General features: G+C 41.9%; 3 protein-coding genes across 4 annotated transcripts; 2 read left to right on the plus strand and 1 right to left on the minus strand.

Moving 5' to 3' along the window:
- The first annotated feature begins 1,218 nt into the window (after positions 1-1,218).
- lrrc8aa (leucine rich repeat containing 8 VRAC subunit Aa) lies at positions 1,219-16,136 on the plus strand. The gene is made up of 3 exons (XM_047569302.1): positions 1,219-1,370; positions 6,189-8,313; positions 10,771-16,136. The coding sequence occupies exons 2-3, from the start codon at positions 6,199-6,201 to the stop codon at positions 11,044-11,046; spliced, it is 2,391 nt and encodes a 796-aa protein (XP_047425258.1). The 5' UTR covers positions 1,219-1,370; positions 6,189-6,198; the 3' UTR covers positions 11,047-16,136.
- A 771-nt stretch (positions 16,137-16,907) lies between these two features.
- Positions 16,908-21,810, plus strand: phyhd1 (phytanoyl-CoA dioxygenase domain containing 1). Of its 2 annotated transcripts, XM_047569304.1 has the most exons (12): positions 16,908-17,121; positions 17,968-18,126; positions 18,240-18,245; positions 18,417-18,492; positions 18,583-18,630; positions 18,704-18,759; positions 18,849-18,911; positions 19,001-19,022; positions 19,835-19,963; positions 20,049-20,165; positions 20,355-20,481; positions 21,537-21,810. In XM_047569304.1, exons 1-12 carry the CDS (start codon positions 17,089-17,091, stop codon positions 21,583-21,585), a joined length of 885 nt encoding a protein of 294 aa, XP_047425260.1. In that variant the 5' UTR covers positions 16,908-17,088; the 3' UTR covers positions 21,586-21,810. The 2 variants fall into 2 exon arrangements, with proteins under 2 accessions (XP_047425260.1, XP_047425261.1); XM_047569305.1 differs by lacking the exon at positions 18,240-18,245 and having other exon boundaries at positions 16,916-17,121.
- Positions 21,811-22,127: 317 nt separating this feature from the next.
- Positions 22,128-25,716, minus strand: dolk (dolichol kinase). The gene is made up of 2 exons (XM_047569303.1): positions 25,575-25,716; positions 22,128-25,010 (listed from the first exon to the last, which is right to left on the minus strand). Exon 2 carries the CDS (start codon positions 24,868-24,870, stop codon positions 23,299-23,301), a length of 1,572 nt encoding a protein of 523 aa, XP_047425259.1. The 5' UTR covers positions 24,871-25,010; positions 25,575-25,716; the 3' UTR covers positions 22,128-23,298.
- Between the last annotated feature and the right edge of the window lie 78 nt (positions 25,717-25,794).

Below are 25,794 nucleotides of genomic sequence, written 5' to 3' on the forward strand. Positions count from 1 at the left end.
TCACTTTAGGCCAACATGTATTATTCACGAGTAACAGCTCTGTCTAAAAGTTAAATTGTGAGCTTCTTACAGCAAATCAGATTGAAGTTTAGCTGGGGATATTTGCCCGAATACTTGCTCGTGATGAGCCCTGATTCCAACATTATTGATTTGAATTAGGATTAATACAGCGGTGCATATCTGCATAAGGGGTGTGAAAACGTCTTCCATGATACTGGCAACAACTTACATGCTACCTTAGTGAAGAATTTGTCCAATTTATGCAGTGATTCCAAACCTTGTTGAGTTTCTTTCAGGGTAAAGCTTTGATGAAGCTTAGGAAGAAGCTGCCACTGATGAATAGGATTATTTTTTCAACCCAATCCAAAACCTAAAAAGGTTAAAAGCAAAGTCACATGAAAATTGAGTTAATCAGTTTTGTTTTGAAGTTAGTCAGTTAATAAAAAAGTTTTACGTTAATTGTAAGCTTCTTGTTATTATTATTATTATAATTATTTAATATTTGCACAGTCCATTTTACAAATGCATAATTTAGCATACAAATTCTTCTTATTGTAGTATATGATGGTCATTGACTGTGTGTCAAACATAATACCCATTAGAAAACAAAACCTTAATAATAAAATTCTAATAGTGATAATAAGAGATTATATTATATTAGATACATACGTACATACGTACTTTATTTATTCTAAGGGGAATTCAGTGTCCTGTAGCTTCATTACATAGACTATAATATAATAAACAACAACAACAACAATAGTAATGCTCATTAGGCTAATTTTTGGTGAATTGGTGTTTCTAAATTGACCATAAGTGACGTGTGAGTGTGAGTTGTTTGTCTCTGTATGAGAGAGATGAGGAGATGAGATGAGATGAGATGAGATGAGATGAGAGGAGATGAGATATGAGGAGATGAGGAGATGAGATGAGATAATAATAATAATAATAATAAGAAGAAGAAGATACTTTATTTATCCAGAGGTAAATTATAATATAATATAATATAATATAATATAATATAATATAATATAATATAATATAATATAATATAATATAATATAATATAATATAAACGGCAACAACATTAATAACATAATACTACTACAAATAATAATAATAATAGTAGGCCACACTTTATATTACAATACCGCTGTGCTTTTATTTTGACAGCGGATGTACTGGGTACTTCCGTGTGTCTCGCGGTGACTCTCAGAGCTCCAGCCTGAGTCTTCTTCAGGGTTTCTCCTCCCCGGTCGTCGTACGAGGCTCCGGCCTGGCGTCTACCCATCCTCAGCTGCTGAAACCCGTTTGAGAAATGTGTCACCCGTGTGCGGAGGAGGCGAGAGACACCAGCTTCAACAAAACAGGTGGGTCTTTTTCACAGTTTTTCAGCGTGTGTGTGTGTCGGAGGCTGGTGGGGGGGACCAGCTATCGGAGAGTGTGTGTGTGTCCCTGCCGCAGAGAGCTAACTGGCCGGCGGCTGTGAGACATCGTTTCCCCTCGGCGTCCTGTTTGTGGCGGCGCTGACCACCTCATGGAAAGGTCGCTCCCTGGGGTTGGATTACGTGTAATTTTATCTGACTGCATTACAGTCAAGCTGTTAATCCTGGATTAATTCTAGCTAATGATATTCTTCCGATCCGATCAACAGCGTTTTAGCCACACTGGAAGGCCAGCAAGGTGCTCTGGTATTTGGGCAGGACCGAAATACCTGATGTCACACAGACTGTAAACAACACACACATTTTTTTAAAATTATTATTATTTTAATTTTGAAATATGATCTCAATCCATTGATGTAGGTACTGGGAAAACAACACGACTCTATCTTTAGTTGTTATGGCAGTGTGTTTAATGTGAATGAATATTTCTCTTGGGTTGCATACAATTACACTGGCACAACAATGTAGGTGCCGCAGCTTGTTTAATATGTCACTTAACACTGTGATCAAATTGTAATAGCAGCATGTCCAGTAATACAGTAGTTTTTAAAAGCCTTTGTCTCAGCTATGTATGACTAAAACATTACTATTGCTTCAATGAAAAGGGAATTTTACTTAGTGACTCAGAACCAGCTAGACCTGGTTAAAGGGCAGACTGGCCTCCTCCATGTTTTTTGTTTTTTGTAATGTTTTTTTTTTTCTTGGACTGAGGAAATGGTATGAGATCGGAAACTGATTAGTCTAGTGGCCACAGGACAGGAAGGACCTCATGTTCTCAGCGGATCTGACCTTGTGACTCCCCTCCTCATCAGTTTCCCAAATCAAGATGCTTCAATCTTTAATTAAACTAAACTATAAATAGCCACACTTTTTTTTTTTTCGATATATCAAAACATCTTGTTTTTTGGATAGTTTCTCTTTTTACCTTTTGAAGATAATATTATGACATGTTTGCATATGTGGTTCTTATAAGGATGATTGGGCGCCAATCATTGTCAAGCTCTTGATGAGCAAGTTTCAGCTTGCCAAAACATTAGGTACACCGGTGAAAAAATAAAAATAAAAAATACATTCTAAATCCAATCCCCTTTCATGACTGAAGAATATCAAACCGTCAGGAAGCTAAGATTTAGTGCAGGACAGTTCGGGTGTTCTCTTGCACTGCTGGTACGTACTGAAAATGTGTTTTTTAGCACCACAGAAATTCATTGTATCTTGTTCAAGAAGTTAGGTCCATTTAAATTTTAATTAACGTCTTGAGACCCTGTGTCTATGGGGACGTTTGGTTTTATTGCAGCTTATTCTGCTTCATTTAAACCTGTTGTCCTCATTAGTGGACGCTTTAGTCTCCCATCTAGTGGTAGCAAAGATTAAAACTTATTTATTTATGCTTATTAATGTTACTAATTTGACTAATATAACCTGCAAGTTTAACAAATTAGCAGTGTTTGCTTCGTAGGAAGTACTTGTTTGAGAATGTTGGGACTTCTTGTTTGCAAATATGTCATTGCACACCCATGTTCAGGTATTAAAATTAACAGTTTTATATTTTGTGACTTTATTATAATATAAATAATGAAATAATCCCAGTGTCCACATATGAGGACAATGTTTTTTTCAAAAACTACTTCTTCCTGTTCAAAGATGATGCTTAGTTTTTATGTCTTAGGTCCTACTAATCCCAAATACCTTGGACAAATTAAAAGGAGGTTAACTGCTCGATCTCATTCTGAATCCTGATAGCCTATTCCTAAAACTCTTCACATTTTTCATGTTGTCCATCCGAATAGTCCAGAACCAAAAGATATTCAAATTTCACATTGGAGAATTACTTTAGCAATGAGTCGTTCCTGATTAATCTTGAATAAACACTCATCAAATCCAGTCTTACCTCTAAGTCTGTAAAACCACCGTTGTGTACTTGTATGTAATGGTTCCAATAGCCGAGAACTTGTGAAAGCATCCTCAGACGAGCCATGCTTCGCTCCATCATGGTCGGGATTCAGAAGAAGTCATTAAATCTGCGAGGTTTCGTGCTGCCAGGACATCAAAGGTCCTTTGGGTGTTTTCTAGCTGTTAGATGGAAATTCGTGAAGTTGTTGCAGGGAGAATATTGACAGAGATACAAAACACAAAGGAGTAAGTATCAATCTAATGGGATGTAATAAAGGCTTGAGTCTGGCAAGGCTGGCTTTCATCCATGTTTCCATCTATACGTACCGTCTATATTATAAAGCACTTATCATGCTCGGGGCTCTGCATAATGTAAATTTCAGTGATTCAGACAGAGAAAAGTCAGACAAAGACACTGCAAAGATGCATATCGGTCTGTTTTTCTGTTCTGAGAAACACCAGTGTCCTTGAGGATAAACTACAGTTGGCTCGCAAATACGCTGGCTCGTGAAGCCGCCGGGTTCACCTGCGCTATGTCAGCCCATGTGTCGGTAGTCTCGTCGACAAAGGCTGCCTGCACAAAGGAAGCTCTGTTTGCGAAAACGAGCCCAGGAGAAATGTGCCAGAGTGCGACTGCAAACAGGAAGCCAAAGGCAGAGCCGCCATACAGTCAGTCGTGACCTTTTCGTTTTTAAATCCAGTCCTGATGACAGGATTTGGACACCGTGTGCTTCGGTTCATCAGATGATCGACTTTGGTGGAAATGGTGGAGGGGAGGTTAGGTTAGATAGGGAGTGGACTTCTCAGACGAGATAATCTTCCTCCAGTCTGGGGTTTTGTTTTCCCATGCCAGGATAATGTGAAACAAATCTCAGATGTTCTTCTGATCTCAAGATGTCGTTTATTATTCTGGATGCCCCGCTGGATGTGACGCTCCCCACCATTATTTTGTGCTACTTGGATCTTAATGGTCGGGGCTCATTTGATCTCAGTGCAGTCAGGAGACAGGCCATTATCTGAGCCGAGGAACACCCCTGTTGCTTTCAGTCTCCGTCGGGGCAGCAGGGAACCATGAGCAGATATTTTATTGTCGTTAAACATCTTAAGCTTTTTGGCCCAAACATATTTAATGCACTGTGTGGTTTTGCGGGTTTTGGATGTGTAATTAATCTGTTTGCCCGTGGAGGGAGCCGTGGAATGAAAATTGTGTCAGGGATTGTCTGGTTGTTGCCGAATACCATGTGAATTATCACAATTAAGGGTGTTTTGGCAGCTGTTGGGAGCCTGTGTGTGCAGTGGTTTCTGAGTTTAAGTGAAGCGGAGGCCTTTACTGAGGAGGCCCACGGCGACTGCACTGGCGTTCTGGTTTGAACTGGATAAAACAATGCTTTTTTTGTGACATACTCGACAAAGCTATCCTCTTAAATCCCTTTCCTCTAGGTGTGAGATAGACTGGCCTAACAAGGCATGACATGGCTGTGTTAAAACAGAAAAAAACGGAAATGATAAGATAAAGATAAAGTTACGATTGCGTGTAGCATCTTAGTTTCGGGTTGAAAATAACCTTTGAAACTACTTGCATGAAATAAACTGCTTAGACGGCTGTATTTCTTGCACTACTCACATGTGAACTCTGCGACGATACCACAGAACTCCTCGGGTTTTGGGTTTGCTTTTCGAATGGGTCAGCAGCCTTATCCTACATTATGGTCTCATTTCCCATTTTTCTTAAGGAGTTGAAATCAAAGTTGTTTTACTTGGTTTAATTTCACTCTTCTTGTAATCTTTAGTTTTCCATGGAAACAGTCCACTTCGATCAAAAAGCTTATCACAAACTTTCAGGTTATGTCTTGTCTTGTCGTGTGGTGTTTAGCCCCTGGGAATAAAATATGTAAACATTATCCGAGAAAAGACGCTGTTAAAACATTCTCGTACCCTCTGAGAAATGAAATGTCCCTATTTATCAGAACAGGTGGAGAAACATACATGCTGTGTCAAGGTCTGTGGCCCTGTTTTTGCTTCTGCCTTGCTCTGCAATCTCTGAGGTTCAATGTGCTGGTGGCACCTGCAGGATTTCAAGGATATCTGTAGTGCACAGCAGTCTTTAGAGCAAACATAACACCATGCTTCTCCGTAATCTAATAGCCTTCACACTTGGCATGTATGTGCTTGTTGGGCTTCATTCCTGATGATCAAACTGGGTTAGGAGTTCAATGCCTACCTACTTGTATAAGCATAGGGGCTGGCGTGAACCCAAACTTAGAAAGAAGTCTGTAGTATCCGGATGTTATGCAAATTGCAGTGAATTGGCAACACAGAAAATCTGCTCTGACGATTTAAGAAACTCAGTTTTATGGTATGTGTGGAATCATAATTTCCGAGTTGACTGCACACAATAAACCTTTGAGCTCTGCTGTGCAACTTGCGGCGTTTAGGCTCTGTTGGCCTAAACGAAAAAAAATCCAAACATTTGCTGGTTCCAACCTGTCAAGTGCAATGCAGCCACCTAAAGATGTCTCTGGTGGAAGCTGTGATGGCGGTTTTTCCTCTATTTTTAGACCCAAAACAACGAATAAAGAAAATAATAAGCAGATTAATTGATTATGCAAATAATCATGAGCTGTATCCCAAGTTGTGTGGCTCCGTTATCAAAATAGGTTTGATTAATTAATTAGTTAAACGATTAATTGTTTAGTTTAGTTTCCAACATATGGTAGTTTCTCTCTGTTTTGAACAATATTTTAATATGCAAAGTTTTACCCTAATAAAATAAGTTTTCCAGAATACACCACATTATGTTTAAACCTGACATATCACTGGCTAATCCCCTGTTTTCTCTCGTCTCTTTAGATAAACCATCATGATTCCCATCACAGAGCTCCGGTACTTCGCTGACACCCAGCCAGCGTACCGCATCCTAAAGCCATGGTGGGACGTTTTCACCGACTACATCTCGATCATCATGCTGATGATCGCGGTGTTCGGTGGGACGCTGCAGGTCACACAGGACAAGATGATCTGCCTGCCTTGCAAGTGGGTCGTCAACAAGTCATGCGAGAACATGCCCGTCCCGAACCTGACCATCCCATACGCGCCGGAACCCAAAGGCATTCAGTATGACCTCGACCGGCATCAGTATAATTACGTAGATGCCGTCTGCTACGAGAACAAACTCCACTGGTTTGCTAAATATTTCCCCTATCTGGTGCTACTCCACACCCTCATCTTCTTAGCATGCAGCAACTTCTGGTTCAAGTTCCCCCGCACGAGCTCGAAACTGGAACACTTTGTCTCCATCCTCCTCAAGTGCTTTGACTCCCCGTGGACAACAAGGGCTTTGTCTGAGACGGTGGTGGAGGAGAGCGACCCCAAGCCTCTGGGGAAAATGAACGGTTCGATGGACAAGAAGGCGTCCAGCGTTAGCGAGGACGTCGAGGCTAGCGTGCCCATGCTCCAGCGGACAAAGTCCAGGATCGAACAAGGGATTGTGGACCGCTCCGAAACCGGGGTTTTAGATAAAAAGGAGGGAGAGCAGGCTAAGGCCCTTTTTGAGAAGGTGAAGAAGTTCAGGATCCACGTAGAGGAGGGCGACATAGTGTACCGGCTTTATATACGTCAGACTATCATCAAGGTGATCAAGTTTATACTAATTATTAGCTACACGGCCTACTATGTAAGGTACATCAGGTTCAGTGTAGTGTGCACAGTGAACATTCAGAAACTAACGGGCTACAGCATGTTCTACTGTGCCCACCCTTTGGCAACACTTTTTAAGATTTTGGCCTGTTTCTACATTAGCTTAGTGATAGTTTACGGTCTAATCTGCATGTACACGCTTTGTTGGATGCTCAGCCGATCCCTCAAGCGATACTCGTTCGAATCCATACGCGAAGAAAGCAGCTATAGTGACATCCCCGACGTGAAGAACGACTTTGCCTTCATGCTACACATGATAGATCAGTATGACCCCCTCTACTCCAAGCGCTTCGCCGTATTCCTGTCGGAGGTGAGCGAGAACAAGCTGAGGCAGCTGAACCTGAACAACGAGTGGACGTTGGAGAAGCTGAGGCAGCGCATCACCAAGAACTCCCAGGAGAAGCTGGAGCTGCACCTCTTCATGCTCAGTGGCATCCCAGACACGGTGTTTGATCTGGTGGAGCTGGAGGTGCTCAAGCTGGAGCTCATCCCAGATGTGACCATCCCCCCAATCATCGCCCAGCTGTCCACCCTGAGGGAGATGTGGCTCTATCACACGCCCGCTAAAATCGAGGCTCCGGCTCTGGCTTTCCTCAGGGAGAACCTCAAGTCTCTCCACATCAAGTTCACCGACATCAAGGAGATCCCGCTGTGGATCTACAGCCTGAAGAACCTCAGCGAGCTGCACCTGACTGGGAATTTGAGCGCCGAGAACAATCGCTACATCGTCATCGACGGGCTGAGAGAGCTCAAGAGCCTCAAAGTGCTGCGTCTGAAGAGCAACCTGACCAAGCTCCCGCAGGTGGTGACGGACGTGGGGGTCCACCTCCAGAAGCTCTCCATCAACAACGAGGGCACCAAGCTGATGGTCCTCAACAGCCTGAAGAAAATGGTCAACCTGACGGAGCTCGAGCTCGTCCGCTGCGACCTCGAACGGATTCCGCACTCCATCTTCAGCTTGCACAACCTGCAGGAGATCGACCTGAAGGACAACAATCTGAAGACGATCGAGGAGATCATCAGCTTCCAGCACCTGCACCGCCTCGTGTGCCTGAAGCTGTGGTACAACCAGATCGCCTACATCCCCATTCAGATCGGAACGCTCACCAACCTGGAGAGGCTGTACCTGAACAGGAACAAGATCGAGAAAATCCCCAGCCAGCTCTTCTTCTGCCGCAAGCTGCGCTTCTTAGACCTGAGCCACAACAACCTGACCAGCATCCACCCCGACGTGGGCTTCCTCCAGAACCTGCAGTACTTTGCCGTGACAGCAAACAGGGTGAGAAACGAGCGTTGCCATAAATCCTCAAGTGCATGCTTTCGTTTAAGTAAACACTGCCGTGTTCCTGTCTCCACCCTTTTATCTTTCAATCGCATGTGAATAAGATATTATCCAAGGCCCCAGAATGTGATTACATTATAATACTCTGACTTTGAAGATAACTGCATCACTGCTACAGAACAGTCAACAATACTGATAATATTATGGGCTGTTACTCTGGGAAAATTCCTCATCCTCATCTTCTACGACTGCTTGTCCTCTAGGGTGTCATGGGGGGCTGGAGCCTGTCCCAGCTGTCTTTGTCAGAGAGGCAGGGTGGGAAAATTCCACTGGGTGAAATAAAAGAGGATATTATTAAATGGTGTTATACACCGACCAGCCAAAAAATTATGACCAACTTCCTAGCATTGTGTAGATCTCCCTTATGAAACCAAAACTGTTGTGACTCAGAGAATGGACATGGGGGGCTTTGGGTCCTATGCATCATGCCACAAATATTTAATCAGTTTGGGATCTAGGGAATTTGGAGGCCAGGTCAACACCTTGGTTAATGTTATTTACGTCTCCTGTCAGTGGTTTTAATGTTGTGGCGGATTAGTAGAGTATGCATTTGAAAGCTAAAAAATTGTCTTAGCTTCTATAGATTTCCTCAGAATTAAATCATACATTTTTAGAGTAGTTTTAGATCATTTATTTGCAAAGATCGTAAACTTAAAAGAAGGTTTTAAATGATGCCGTTACAGCCGTAGCTGGATTAGTGCAGGTTTCTTTTGATGAGGGAACTCATTTATTATTTATTCAGGGACAAATAGTTTGTTGAGGAAAACATTTGGAGTTTTCTTCCAAAACAAAACGCACAAAGGCACGCTTACAACCTCATGTGTTTTCAGTAAAGGCTACTATTACTGATGTTTACTGTGTTTGCTTGTGCGGTTTCACGCTGAAAATAGCTTCCAGCAGGTCTGTGTGCAGACACAAATAGCTCCATTAAATGGGACCCTTCTGGGGTCTCTTAAGTTTTTAAGGCCTCTCTCGCTTTTAACACCGTCGACACGTTATCAGTTCAGACGAGTTGTAACAACTCTTACACAATGTTCCCAAACATTGTGTAAGAATTTTTAAAAGGGTACAGTTTCCATGGACGCAAGTTAGAGCTTGGCGATATGGACCAAAACTCATTTCCGAATTTATTTAGGTTTAATATCGATATATATATCATGATATTTTAATAAAAAACTTAAAGAATAATGTTTTGTGGTTCAAATACCAGAAATATCAAAATACTCTATGACAGGAGCAGCTTTTTTGAACTTCTAAAGCTCCATGTAAGATTCACAGTCACATAAAAGCATAAAAGTAAAAATAGCCCATAAAATAAAATAGGCCGATCTTTTTCTAACAAATCCTCAGCTATGCAAATAAAAACATCACAACTTGTCACTTTTCTTGTCATAAAGCAGTGGGAAAATGAAAGGAAGTGTAGTTGTGTAGTCGGGACTGTTGCAGTTCGGCAATCTGTTCGGTTTTAAAGGGTTAATGATATGGTCTCATCTGTATCGCATTTAAAATTACACTCACCGGCCACTTTATTAGGTACACCTTGCTAGTAAAAGGTTGGACCTCCTTTTGTATTCAGAACTGCCTTAATTATTCATGGCACACTTTCAACAATGTGTTGGAAACATTCCTCAGTGATTTAGGTCCATATTGACATGACAGCATCACACAGTTGCTGCAGATTTGTCGGCTGAACATCTATGATGAGAATCTCCCGTTTTCACCACATCCAAAAGGTTCCTCTAGTGGATTGAGATCTGGTGACTGTGGAGGCCACTGAAGTACAGTGAACTCATTGAGGAACCAGTTTGAGATGATATGAGCTTTGTGACATGGTGCATTATCCTGCTGGAAGTAGCCGTCAGAAGACCAGCCCGTCTGGAACCAACAACCATCCCACGTTCAAAGTCACTTAAATCCCCTTTATTCTCCATTCTGATGCTCGGTGTGAACTTCAGCAGGTTGTCTTGGTCACCTCTACATGCCTAAAGACACTGAATTGCAGCCATGTGATTGGCTGATTAGCTATTCATGTTAACTAGCAACTGAACAGGTGTACCTAATAAAGTGGCAAGTGAGCGTATCGATATATATGTATTTATATCACTCAGCCCTAATGCAGAAATATAGTAGGTTGGTCTGAAATATAGTTTTCAGACAAATTAATGCAACGAGTGAAGCTTTTTCTCTTAATTTTAGTCTTTAAATTATTGATGCGTTCCGTCTCTACGGGTCTCGTTAAGTTCTTTTTTTTAATTTTAATTGGATAGAATCTCAAATGAACGTGATCCACATCGGAGGCATCGTCCACTCACCTCTGCTCGTTTTCCCTCCAACTCGTGGATACTTGTAACTTAAACCCGTGCATTATTCTGCTTCTTCTCTTCTGTGCTTCAGATTGAAACTTTGCCTCCGGAGCTGTTCCAGTGCAGGAAGCTGCGCACCCTGAACCTGGGGAACAACTGCCTGCAGACGCTGCCGTCGCGCTTCGGGGAGCTCACCGGCCTGACCCAGCTGGAGCTGAGAGGGAACCGCCTGGAGTGTCTCCCGGTGGAGCTGGGCGAGTGCCGGCTGCTGAAGAGGAGCGGCGTGGTGGTGGAGGAGGACCTGTTCAACACGCTGCCGTCGGAAGTCAAGGAGCAGCTCTGGAGGGCCGACAAGGAACAAGCTTGAGGGAAGGAATTTCAACGGGCGGGCGGCGAACTTCGACTGAGGTGCAGCAGCGCTTTCGCGACGCGGGCACAGAACATTTAGTTGTTTGTACAGTGAGCAGGGCTTCCGAGACAGGGTTGTCAAATTCCAAGACCTCCAAGGATTGCTTTTTTTTTTTTTTTTTTTTTAAAAAGAAGAAAAAAATTAGTCTCATAATCGAGCTCGACGATGAGACTTCACTAATGTGGCTTTTCTTGAGTTTCATCCTCGGGAGGCGTTAGTTTGCAGGCAGGTGAATATGCATGCCACAATAGGATATTTCCAACATGTTTATTAGAGAGCCGAAACAAAAAAACAAACGAACATATGAAATAACTTTGCACGATTCAGCCTTGCCAGTGAGCACTACTTTGCTGACCACAGGATACTTGCACAAGTCGCTCAGAGCAGCGTTTGCCTGACCTTCTTCTGGCCTTTTCCACTTCTACCTTTGAAATTTTTACAGTTCCATTTATCGCGGCGTGGCTCACAACACAGGCAGATGCTATTAAGTCAATTATAGTACAACCGATCGCCAGTTTGTTGAGGCATGAACGTTTTGTTTTTTTGTTTTGTTTTCACTTTACCTGCTGGGAGGCACGTTTTTAAAACTAAAGGATGATGGAGACGAACGAACCGTCGAACAGATCTCACAGCTTAGGCCTTAACCCAGCAGACTGAGGGGAACGACTTCAAGGAAAAAGAAGGCTGTCAAATATTAGATGGGAACAAACTCGACAGTACATTGTACTCAACACCCTGCAGTTGTTAATTTGTAACACCGGCAGCCTGTGCGGCAGGCTGTTTGTTAACTGCGTGGGGGAGCTTTTCTTTTTCAGACTCTCCGTTCTCCTTCACCGTCGTTATTTAGGCGTGTCACACGGGCTTTATTTCAATATCATCTCACGCATTACGGACGGTTCTCATTGAGCTGTGTGGCTTTGAAGGGTCAAATTTTACAGTGCGATCACACACTGAAATCATGTCCTGGACTTTGGCTGAATTGTGATTTTCAGCGTTCACGTGATCGCGGTTCAGCGAGATTGTTTTGTTTAATTATTATTATTGTCTGGCGACGTATACCTGTCGTGAGATATCTTAAGTGACCTTTGTTGAATTCAGTGCTAACATATTTTGCTTTTCGCTCACTAGATTGTATTCACGCTTGCGTGTCCCACGTAGCTGCGTTAAATCTAAACTCACGGTCACATTTCTGGGTCTTAGAATTTAAATATAAGCAAGCTTGCACAGTGCTAAAGAAAGAACGGTTAGAAGATAAACACTACCACAATCAAGGTACAGTTAATACTAAATCTGATTTTAAATTATATTGTGAGAACTTAGGTGGTTGTTACCACTCAAGTGGATGAAATGCAGACATGAAACCGGTACTCTTGGTCCTGAAAGAAAAAAAAAAAGAAAAAGTATTGATCCAAGTGCCCAGCTGTTTGTACACTAGCCCTCACAGTATATTTATTTATCATGCTCGGTTTACTCCAGGAGGAAGTGGACATTTGTCAGCTGCGTGCACATCTTTTCAAGAGGCTGATTAGGACAAACAGGAAGTTACAGAGTGAAGGAAACTGGTTTCAAACTACTTGCACAAAAGAAAAACATTTATTTCTCAAGAGAGAATATGTGGTTTCCACCGTCCAGGGTTCAGATTGGAGCAACGTGCTTTGTCTGCTTGAAACACTTTTCTTGTTAAGACCTTGGATTTAATAGCATCATTTGGAGTAAATCTGCTATGTTTACTCCAGAAAGGGATCTCTTGTTGCTAATATGGCCTTAGCTTTTACAAGCCGTATACCTTGTTAACGATCACAAACATCATAGACATGGCTTGTGTGTTTATTTTTTTCTTTTTTCTTTTTCTTTTTTTTTTTTCTCGTGCTGTAAAATGTATAGCTGAGATGTTGTTTTGCGCGTACCGGCCGCGCAACATGTGTTTCTTTTTTATTCTAGCTTTTTAAGAGATTTAAAGGAAGTTTCAGTGCAACGATACAGTTGCACCTTTTGTCGATGGTGAATTTTTGTTTCACTGAGGCCTTGGATAAATCCAAAAGCCCTTCTAGGGGTCACTAGTAAAGTGTTCCCGCAGTTTTAAAGAGCAAAGGAAAAGGAAGCCTCAGTCTTGAATGTGTTGACGAGCGTCGAGTTGATAGAAAGGAGGGGGAAGGCACTAATTCCAGCATGTATAAAATGTGTAAACATGATAGTTTGTTGTTAGTCCAATTTTAAATGGTGCCAAGTAACATAAGTGAACATAAGTTTTGCTTTGGGGTCATAGTTGTCCAGTTGGATAGCAAATAATTTAGGTAGTGGCACATAAAAGGTGGAGTAAGCCATTCTAATCGATACACTTGATGTCAGATTTAACTCCTCATAGTCTGTTAGCTGTAGAAAAAACAAATAAAATGATCTGGTGTGTGAAAAAGGGAAAGATTCACTCAAGTTGCAAGGAACACACTCGCTCCAAACAGCCATAGGAAGTACTCAGGCGACACTAAGATATCAGGTATCAAGGAAAAACTTCCTTCATACCCTAAGGGCAGAGGTCCCAAAACTAATGGAGAGAGTAAGTAGGGACCCCTCTACCTACTATATGTGTTTATACATTATTATTATCATAATATAACTAAACTGTGTTGGATCCATGTTGATGTTTATTTAAAGAAATGTAAATTCTTGGGGGGAAATTAAAAAAAAAACAAAAAATATATATCTAAAAAATGTCTAATCAACCAAAGATTTTGCGACCTCCCCTGCAGTACCTCCATGGACCCCTAGGGGTCGCAGACCCCCTGTCGAGGACCCGTGATCAAGGGTTAGGGATTCATGGGGGCCGGGTCTGCTTGAGGAGGAGCAGCACATAGTGATAAATAATGGAAAGAACCAGACTTTAAAGTATTTATAGTCGAAAAAACAACACAGTGGTGCATCTATCTCCCTTCTCAGGCATCCAGGTCATGGTATATCCAAAAAAAACAAAAAAAACAAGCTCTTATCTGGTTATTGACAGACCCTATTCTTCTTCTGCATTTACTCTTTCTGCCAGGTCTAAAAATCTATCCAGTCAGTTTGTTATGAGTGGCCTGAGAGTTAAAATTTGCCATTCAACGAGCCATATCAAATTTGTCAAATTTGTGACATAGATCATTTGTTATGAAAATAAGCCCCGCCCGTGTCACCTGTCTGTACACGGCTTCAGACCGCCCCCCTCCTTCCCTTGTACACAGGTAGCAAAGAGGCATTTCGTTTTTTGAAAGCTGCACGTTGCCGTGCTCTACCAATAGTATCCGAGGCAACGCTGCTAAAGGGGCGGAGTTACAGGAGCTAATTCTCAGGGGGGGAGGGGCATCGCACCAATACGACACGTGCTCATAAAGTCGCCGTCATGAGAAGAAACAAGAGCACTGACGCTGAAAAACCAAAGTTCGCTCGTTTGGTCGGATGGCTCGCTCCACCTTTAAACCGCCCAGATACGTAGATGCTGTTGTGCTGCAGCCGAAGACAGATAACAGGCAGGAACTGTGGGGCAACTTTCACTCCAGAGTAAATCTGATAGCGTGACACGGCGCTTTTTTTTTTTTTTTTTTTTTTATTTAGTGGTGCAGTGCAGTTGTTGCCAGTGCTGCTCCCAAGTCTCGCAGTGCAAAGCAGCGTGTCAAATCAGGATGCTCACGCCAGTTTATCGTGTAATGTTTTGGCCTTAACATGCTGGTCATGTCACTAGAGGTTGGACTGTCGCGTATTATACTTTGTTCTTATCTCATAAAGAGGAGCTCTGGCCAATGTCTAACCCTTGAAGAGAGAACGTGCCATAGAGATCTTTCTCAGGGTGTCACTGAGAATTAGATGCCACCTTATTAGAGTAGATGGAATTTGCCAAAATTAATATATATATATATATATATATATATATATGGATTTATAAATATGTGCACATCTGATGATTGGGGCTAGCTGTAGGAGGACGTGCACGAATGTTGTGGCCAGAAGCCGTGACTCAGCAGCTTCCCAGCAGTCTTCCAGTGTCACTTCCCTCCCTTTTCCTGCGTGTCAGCGTTAGCGAATCGGTCGAAGGTCTGGGATGAGGTCAGTCGGACGTTCGGGGGGGAAAAACCAAATAGAGGAAGTTTTAGTGACTAACACGCGCTCCCTGATTAGATGAACTGTTTTATTCACTTAGCGTCGCGTCATAAAAACATCCCAGTGAGTCGGCAAATTTCAGAAGTCTTTTTGCCTTTCTTTTCGTTCACCTGAAAAGCTTTTTCTTGTTTGTACATTCGTGTACGCCTTAAGTAGTGTTGTTTATCAGAAGCATGATTTTATTTTATTTTTTTATTTTTTTAATTTAGCAGTGGTTTTATTTGGAGGATTTTACAGCTGCTGATTATGAAACAGAACTGAATTTCACAACTCAACAGAAACAACTTGACAATCTGTAAACGGAGGTGGGCATTGTGTTCAACAGCCTGTTAATACCTGTAATGTTTGTGTAGAGTGTACATTTTTCAACATTTTTTTTTTATTTCAAACCCTCCAAAATTGAATTATTCTTAAACTGCCATGATTTCATTGACATTTATTCTCCATACTGATGTATAAAAGTTTTCTTCTGTTTGTTTTGTTTAAATACATGATTGTATTTACTATGTACAATGAACTCCTCTCTGTATTCCGAAGCCTGTAGATCAGGGATATATGGGGGGAAAAAAACAAAAAAACTTTCTGGGTGTCATATCCATTCTGGTTTTGAAGCATGAGTTTGTCGAAGCTATGTGCGTTATTATAGCCATACTGACAGCCACCTGTGTAACCCCTAGCAACAATCATGTCGAGCATAAACTGTTAAGCTGGACGGAGAGACTCGTTTCTAATCAGCGCCGTCTGCATCTCACGTGACAACAAGGCCTTTTATTAATTAACTCGTCGCCAGGTGGACTGAGCACTGGCTTTTTAAGCGGGGCGTCTGTAACAATGGACAAGTGAACTTTGATTTCTTAACAGTTCAGACGCTACTTTTGTACCATTACGACACGTGATAATAAAATTAACATTAAATCCTGCTGCGGGAGGAGTCTGTTAATGGTCCACGTGCTGTGAATGGTTCTTCTTTCAGGGGGACGACCTGTGCGCTTGGATTTGAAACGGGATTTGAACTTCTAAGAGAAAGAGTCTGATGTATGACTCATCCTAGCGGAGGCGTAAGTACAAGCATTAACCGAAGACGATTCACGCCACCCCAACCCTGCAGCTGGCTCATCCACACTGAATCCTGTTATTATTAACTCCAGTGTTGGTTCCTGCTCCTCAGGATCAGTCCGGATATTCATTGCGGATGAAACAACTCACTGATTGACATGTTGCTGTTAGCGTGCAAAATAAGTTCCTGGCCCTAGCAACTAGGTGTGAAACATAATAGAGGTCACGCTGACTCTTGGTTCTGCAAGCAACAAAGTAGAAGTGTGATATGTATTTTCAGCTACATTGTAAAGGGAAATGTTACACATTTTACTCTATTCCTCTTCATCAGAAAGCATCAGTTGCTAGTTTAACATTGCAATTTATGATTTTACATCCTAAACATTTAAACAACCAATTTAAAAGGAAAACTTGCTCTTGCGTTCCGCGCATGCGCTCTGACCTATCTCAAGAGGCCACAAGGTGGTGCTGCAGATCCCTTTTATTCAGAGATATTAGAGAGTGATAGCAGGATAGCTCATTCCTTAGTTTGCCGGACTCTCTCTAATATACGGCTCTGCTTTTATTTATTTCCTTGACACATCAGCGACGCCTAGAGGCCATTCTGCGCAACTGCAGCACCACCACGAGCATATTCACAGGCTCGTTCGTGTTGTGAGGAAAGAGTTAAACGTCCAAATCCTATTACGGCCTCTCAATGGTTACACATAAATTGATTTAGACAAGTCACATGGTGGGAAATCGGCAGGCTGCAGGTTACCCGAAAGAGACAAATCGCGTCTGTCCCGTGAGGTGAACTTGTCTCTGCAGAACAACATGGATTTTATGACAGATCGGGATGTGCAGAAGGTAAGAATCACTTTAAAATGACAACGAAGCTGCACTTGGCTGCAGTTGCGAAGCTTTCGTTTGCACAACTTAAATGCATCCCGTGTATTCTTGCACAGAGGTGATAGTTTTGCGTGATAATCTTAATAATTGTAGACCGACATTCATTACCACATATCGCGCTTACATTGTTTTCCATATGTTGCATGTAGAAGCATTTCCGCCTCATTACATAACCGCAGCATAACTGCAGTCACAAGTTGCCAGTTGACGAGAGCAAACGTCCCCTTTTTCTGCTGCACACGAATCACATAGTTTTCGACACAACTGTGACATAAATGCTGATGATTCAGTATTTAAGTTTATTGTCACAAAGTACGAGAATTAACGGTTCGCTATAGCTGACTGTGCCATTAAACCTGGAATTCATTCAGTGTTTTATGCTGCATTTCTGGTTATTTACATTTTTTTTTTATTCAGCACAAATATGTTTGGAACAATTCCCCAAAGTTCAATGAGTATGAAACACAGAAAAGGAGTAAAAAAGAGAACCAAAGAATTAGAATTAAATTGGAGAAAACGCAGATAAATGTTCTATAGGAATTAAATCTTTTATTAATAAGCTGGTTTTAACTGTACAGTAATTCACACAGTCAGTCAGAATTATAAGACATTTATGAAACCTACAACTATATATATATATATATTCTGTTTTACTTCAATTCCATTTTTAAATTAGACTGTATTTGACCCTATATTTGACTCAAGCTTGTGTGGAAATTTTAAAATAGATGGACTGATAACGTGTCTTGATGCCTCAGCAAGTGCTTTCTTGAGACTGACTGACTCCCCGCTGCTCCTCTCCAGTACAGGGAGGACGGGTACGTGGTTCTGGACGGGCTGCTGACCTCCCAGGAGTGCGATGAGCTGAAGCAGAGGATGGCAGAGATCGTGGACCGGATGGACGTCCCGGAGCACTGCCGCACCACCTTCTCCACCTACCACGACGAGCAGCTGAAAACACAGGTGGCTTAAATTTAAAAAAAAAAAAAAAAAAAAAAAAAAGCACATCAATCTTTAACAGTGTCAACAGTTCATTCCACAAATATTTCTTTCGCATGCTTTCCACCCACTTAAAGATGCAGGTAAGACTGTGGAGGCTCAGTGTGTCGTCTGTAGATTCATTACCTCTTTCCTGAATCACAGTGTTTACTTCGACCCCAAGTGCCTCTGCTGTCAATAGCAAACCCTTATGTCAACAATGTAGTTACTGTCACTGATCATCTGACTGATGTTAACCTTTCCGACCTCTGCAGGGAAACGCTGACTATTTCATCACAAGTGGAGACAAGGTCCGCTTCTTCTTTGAGAAGGGAGTCTTTGACGATAAAGGTGAGCTGCAGAAGATTCAATTCATTTTAGCCTCGTGAATAGATCCTCGTTGGTAATTTCGACTAATATAAACCATGTGTCGACCCTCAGGGGAATTCACCGTACCGAAGCAGCGCTCACTCAATAAAGTTGGACATGGTAGGAGTTCTTGAATTTCCAAACACAACTCGTCCAGGAGTCCACAACTGACACGCCGCTCTTCTTCTTTTAGCGCTACATGCCCATGAGCCATTGTACAAAAAGGTTACACATTCACCCAAAGTTCAGGTGAGGCGGCTGTTGGGTAACGTCAGAGAATGAGTTACAGAATAGCCTAAGACACTTAAATGTTTATTTTATTTTATTTTTTGGTCTAGGGGATCGCTAAGAAGCTGGGTCTTGTAAGTCCTGTGATCCTGCAAAGCATGTACATATTTAAGGTAAAATATCTATATGTAAAATGTCTTACAGAAAGATATGATGCTGAATTAATATACATCAAAATAAAGGCGTTCTTAATCTTTTACAGCAACCGGGAATCGGTGGAGAAGGTAAGTACTCCATCTTATTCATGTTAATGCTCCTCCACACATATTTTTACATTATTTTATCATTTATACTTCTTATGTATATGGTGTAAATTTACTCTATTTATATTTCTTGTAGATTTGTACATGGAAATCTTGTCCACTTTTATTATGCTATTTTATTTTTCTAAGTTCATTTAAATACATTAATAACATTTTTTAACATTTTAACACTTGTTTTTTTTTTTTTTTTTTTTTTACTAGTGATTTTCAAGAGTGTTTTTTATTTTATGTACATGTGGATCATTAATATCAAAGTCTAAGAAAACATTTTTTGAGGGGAAAAAAGTATTTATATTTGTATTCGAATAAAATTCAAAATAGGTGTAAAAGTACATTTATTTTTTAGGTACGTTCCTAATTTAGGATATGTAAGTGTAGAAATAAGTATTTGTTAAGTAGTTATTATAATAATTATGGATGTAAATGCAATATAAGTGTGCAAAGCATCCAGTATTTCTATTCATATTTGTTGAGGGGAAAAAAGTATTTGTATTCGAATTAATTTCAAAATATGTATAAAAACATTTTTTTGAGTTGCACTTCTAATTTAGGATATGGAAGTGTAATTTAAGTATTCTTTAATTATTAATTAATTATAATAATTAACATGACTGTGATGATGATTTGGTGCTTGTGGGAGACAATAGGGGTGAGTGAGGCTAAGTCGGTAGAGGACGTTTTTCTTCTTCTCCGATACAAGTAATTATAAAACTATTTGTTCGAAGTAAGTATTTGTAAAAAGCATGTTATTATATATATATATTTTTTCTTAGTGACACCTCACCAAGACGCCACGTTTCTCTACACGGAGCCCCTGGGCAGAGTTATGGGTCTGTGGATTGCCCTGGAGGATGCTACTGTTAATAATGGCTGCCTCTGGTTCATCCCTGGATCACAAAATAGTAAGCACCAAATTTATTTAATAGCTCCATCCTTATATCATTTGATTTGTCAGATCTCTTATTTATGTACAACATTTTTTCTAAGGTGGAATTTCTCGACGTATGGTGCGCACCCCAAAGGGAACCTTCCCCCTGACAAATTTCACCGGCAGAGAGCAGGAGTACGACGACGAGAAGTTTGTCCCCGTGCCAGTTAAAAAGGGTAATTCATATCTGTCCAGTTTAATCCGTCAGAAAGCAATCAAGGGATTTTCCCTAAATATTTTCAAAAATTTCTGGAATGTGAGGTAGTTATTCCTCTAAAACGTTTAAATTGATGGTCACAAGAACAGGACAGGTTCTTTCTGGTTCTTCCACATTGTCAACCTTTCACGCGTCCCTCCGTGTTCAGGCGGTGTCGTCCTGATCCACGGGGAGGTGGTGCATCGAAGTGCTGAGAACACTTCAGACGACTCTCGTCACGTCTACACCTTCCACATCATGGAGGCCCAGGACGCTCGCTGGAGCCCTGACAACTGGTGAGAGATTATCAGAGATGGATGGCTCTGTGGCGTGCCTTCTATTTCTGTTCTTTCTTAATTATTCGTTTCTGGCAGATGGTAGCTCAGTAATTTGCCACTGTGTTCAGACAATGCTCCCGAATAGGCTTCTTTCACTGCAAAAAGCACAGGGATTACTGCAGCTAAACTGTCTCTCTTCCATTTAAGTGTCCCCAGTAATTATCTGCATGTTAAAATGCTTGTGTTACTGTGTTCATGAAATGCGCTTCTTTTTTCTCAGTTCTCTGACAAGCATCCTCTCTTCTGGAGATTTATTTTAGAAATTGAGATATTTTTCAAGATGGTACTAAATAGAAAAATGAGAAAGACACATAATGTCTACAGAGGCACAGACACTACCATGAAGGCAGCATAATATATTGTGAAGGTGGAACATAAATTAAATAATCTAGTTTCTACAGATTAAAAGTTTTGGCCAGTATATTATAATGGTTAGCTAATATTTAGAAAACTTTAGACTGTGAAGTAATGCTACTTCTGCTCTACTTGTGGTAGTAATTTTAATTAATTTTAGTTTTATTTTCTAAAAGTTGCTTTACAATGATTTAAGTTTAAATAATCTTGGTGATAGTTCAGTAGATATGTAACTACCTGTAAATACACCTTTTAGTTAAGTGTCTGTAAAACTGCATGTATGTTAGCTTTCATTGGTAATGTAGCTTTAGCAAGCTACTGTCATGTAATTAAAAATCAAATTACATCTATTTATACTGGTCTGTGCTGAAGTTGTCACTAAATAATTGATTCAGCAAAGCAATGCATGTCTGAACGTTGAGCTAATGTTAGCTAACAGTACTTTCGGTGAGTAATGTCAGTCAATATTACAATTAGCCTCCATTAGCTAATGTTTGGCTAAAGCTACCGTGAACTGATGATATGTAAGTAAATGTAGGTGCAGCCTTTGACAGTTTGTTTTATTATTTATCAGGTTAGCATTTTTGTTGTAGCAGTGACACTTATTTCAAAAGTTATGTTTTAATCTGTCATTTTTCCATGTCTTTGCCTTTTTAAAGGTTGCAGCCCACTGAAGAGCTCCCTTTCCCATCTCTCTACACTAAATGAAGGATGTCAGTGACATTTGTTGCTGGACAATAGTTTGTTTCCCAGTGAAGGACCAACATGTATGAACAATTTTATCCCTTGAAAATGTGCTGAAATTTCTTTAAAAGAAGCTGTGACCAACATGTAGACTAGTATCCAGACACACAAAAAATATCACCAGTGTTTTTTTTAACACCAGTGTATTTTTGAGAGAAAAATTAATTTGAATAAACATTTTTAAACAAGTTTTATTCAGCATTGCCGTCTCCCTCCCGCCCAACACTGTCACCAACCATCTTTATTCTTGTTTTAAATTTGTGTCCAAATAATAAATATCATATCATCCTGTTGGCTGAGACAACGGCAAGCATTTCTGTTTTCTAGTATGTTCATTTTAAGACAAAGGAAAATCATTATAAACCACAGTTCATTTTGAAATCAAATGAGAGAAAGCAGTTTTCGATCCTCAAATCAGTAGTAAACAAATGAACGAATGAGACGCAGATCAGTTTTATCTCTCTCGTCCAAAGAACTCAACATGCAGTAATACTTTTTTTTTTTTCTTTTCCCAAATGTAAGGATGATGACAAAAACGAGATACTAGCAGGGTCATGCTAATGAATGGTCATCACAACATGAATTAAAATCACCAAGATGAACATAAATAAATAGATTTGTGAGGAAAACACGATTTGGGTTATAAACTGAGAATGATGAGAACACACAAAGCACATTAAACAAGATGTCAGGATTCGAGGTCACTGATAAAAGTTGCCAAGAAAAAGAAAAGGGTCTTTGTTCATATAGTGCCCCAAGCATATCTACAGTGTCCAAAAAATATGTACGGTTTGAAGGCTCAGTATCACAAGGAAATGTACATGTTGAGTTAACCTTTAAGAGGGTCCCCGTCAAACCACAGAAACACTGAGCAATGTAGATTTATCCAACAAAAATATACCCTATAGTACCTGCATACGTGTTACAGTACTGGATTTCACATTAGTGTCATGCAGGAGCATAGTGAGTTTCTGCCATGTTGAAGTACAAATCAATCAGCCCTTATAAAGAAGAGTCGACAGGGGCTGCCATGCTTTCATCTACGGCCTCTACAACAGTAGGTCATGTGTGATAGAAAATATACTCCTTAAGGCAAATTCTTTCAGCAGTAGGTCCTTCGTATTGCAACCAGGGAAGAAATAAGAGCGAGAAAGGTTGATTAGGAAAGAGACATACTGGTAACTTTAAATAATGTTCTTCAAAGGCAATACAAAGGCATATATCTGTTTCCAAGAAAATCCTCTTTGACGATTGAGATTGCTCTACACGTACACATTATTCCGCTTTGCTAAACCCAATCTTCCGTTGCATAATTTAGGAGCCGTCGGTGTCGGCGGCCGGGGAACTTCAGGGACAGGACGGAAAGCAAACGCCGCCGCCGTCACCGAGCTCGAAGAATATTTAGCAACTCACATTTCTGAGGAATTTTACAACTTTACAGCAGCTGATACTAAAACGACATACGGTCCGCTGCCAAGTAGTACAATAAATATTTATTTTAAGCCTTACATTGGTTTGATATAATTACTGTCTGTGTTTAACTACTCTCTTTTTGTGCTAGTGAACATGGCTCCTATTTTTGATGAACTCCATCGATTCCTACATTTATTTATTTGTTTTTTTTTTGTTGACATTTTCTCCAGAAGGGGCTGAGAACTGTTTGTGCCATCTGTCCATTCAAAGCAACAGCAGGATGAAGAGGTAAAGCGGGAGCAGGAGGTTGTCTATTTGTGAGGTGTACGCTTCCAGCATGGCCACCAGGGTAATGGAGCCAACAATCCACGAGTAGGTGGAGTTCAGATTGATGCTCCCGTCAAATATGAGGAAAATGGCCACGGCGATGATCTGGGCAAAAACTGATGTCGCGGTCCCCTCCATGGTTTTCTTAGTGCCAGGCCAGCGTATCTCGCCCATGGTGCTGCCAAACACGGACGCCACAGTGTCTCCAACTCCCACAGCGAGCACCCCTGCGTAGGGCACCAGGCCACCCGCCCCGGGGAGTATCCCCTTAGGGGCGCAGGGTCCAGGAAACAGCCAAATGGGCAGGGACATTCCCAGCAGCAGGTAAACATGGGTGAGGATGAGAGGTCCAGAGTCTCGCTCGTCCAGGAACAAGGTGAGCAACTGCCTGAGCAGCTGACCAAAAGGCCGGATCCTGAAGTAGCGCACGTACTCCAGGAACAAGAAAACCGCCAAGCAACCCACAGACGCCACGTGGAGCAGCTGCCTGTCGTACATCAGCCCGGGCACGTACGTGGCCACTACAATCAGATGGAAATATTTCCTGACGACGGTCGAGGCCTGGTGCTTCTTGGAGCCCGACTGGCGTTGATAGTTCTGATGCAACACAACGCAAGTGGCCACGACGGCCAGAAACACCCAGTACCCGAGCAGGCCGAGCCGCCTGTCATTTAACGTGACGAAGTCCAACAGCCACATGATGGGATGCCGACCGATGAACAGGGAGAGCCACGGCATCAGGATCCCCAGACCCAGAACGGCTGACATCATGTGAAAGAAGAGTGACGACACCCAAGTCTCGGACTCCATGAAGCAGAAGAGCAGGGCGAAGAAAACGCCCAGCAGCAGCGAGCCGACCACTACGACCGGCAGGAAATAGTTCACGGGTTCACCTTTGACCTCCGCCAGGTTCAGGGAGCGCTTGATGAGCTGGTTCACAATGAAACTGATTCCGCCGACGATGAGAAGCGCTTCTCCCGGCGTGAAGCAGCGCGGCAGCAAGTAAAGCACAATCAGACAAAGGTAGACGAAGATCAAGAGCACCTCCAAGACCTCAATGACCTCGGACACCGTCAGCGTCTGCTTGGTCGTGTAGAGAATCGCGCTGCCGGCCATTCCTGCAATCACACAAGTGTTGGTGGGCACCGGCCTTGTGACGCCAAGTGCAATCAGGGACAGAAACAGAGCTAGCATCATGCCAGTGATGGTGACCACCATAGAGAAGCGCTCAAAGTAGACATTCCCCGAGGCGGAGCACCTTTCTCTCAGCGCCAGGCCCAGTAAAGGCATCACCATGGAGGCAGGGACGATGCCGCTGTTCGCCGCAGGACGAAACTGGAAAACGGCGCCCCCCGACCTGAGCAGACGGTCCCATTTGTGCTGTACGTAGAAGGCCTGAATGAAGAGGGCTATGCTGCACCAGGAGTGCTGGTTCCAGACCGCCATGTGGACGCACAGCACCACCGCCAAAACTACAGTGGACTCCACGAGCGCTGGGTTGATCTGCATGGCTGCGGGCTGCGGGCTCACAGGGAAGGAGGACGGAAGATCTGAACAGATGGTCTGCAACGGTGAAGGTCTTCTCCCGTCAGTTCCTCCCTCTGGCACACATCATCATTTAGCAGGTACTTGTCACTTGCTATGAATGTCTAGGGTAAAAAAAAAAAAGAAAAGTTACCATTTAAGAGGAAATAGAATAACACCAGACATGCATTTAAGGTCTATGAATCACTTCAGCTTGCTCTGACTCTGAACCTTGGCCATGCTTTATCTGCTTCCTCTTCTGAACTATGGCCACAATGAACATTCACCCAGTCAGTGTGAAATTCGCACAGCACATGTTTGAAACGCAAGCTAACCTCTCCACATCGGCTGTAACCTTTTGTTCCTGTGGGGGTTGCAATGCTTATCAAATGGCCTGGGCTAACATGTGGAGGCTGTTAACACATAAGGACGTATAACATAACGCGAAAAGAAAAAAAATATCTCCTATCCTTTCTGACATCCATGCCAGTAAAGTCCAGTGCGGACGGATAGCGCTGAGTAAAAGGGAGGTACGCGTCTCTGTGAGCCAAGGATGCTGCAACCTCGGACAGCATCAAGCTAACAGCAAAAAATACAGCTGACTCCACGGAGGTAGCATGACGCCACAGAGCACAAACAGCTGGCGGTATGAAGGGACAATACGGGCTAACAAAGACAAGCGTACGTACCACATAAGTGCAGTGCTATCTGGACGAGGACGTCCTGTTAATCGCTGCAGTCCTATTAGGAAAGATTGCTTTTCTTTGTCAGCTGTCGCTCCTCTCACACCCAGTAGGAGGGGGCCATGTTTGACAGCCGGGTCACGTGGTACATATATCTTAAAGGTGTAATTTTCGCTTATTTTTTTTTTTTTTATATTTAATAAAACTTCCGAGTTGTTGTTATGGG

Source organism: Mugil cephalus, chromosome 19, assembly GCF_022458985.1.
Source record: "Mugil cephalus isolate CIBA_MC_2020 chromosome 19, CIBA_Mcephalus_1.1, whole genome shotgun sequence".
Taxonomy (NCBI): Eukaryota; Metazoa; Chordata; class Actinopteri; order Mugiliformes; family Mugilidae; genus Mugil; species Mugil cephalus.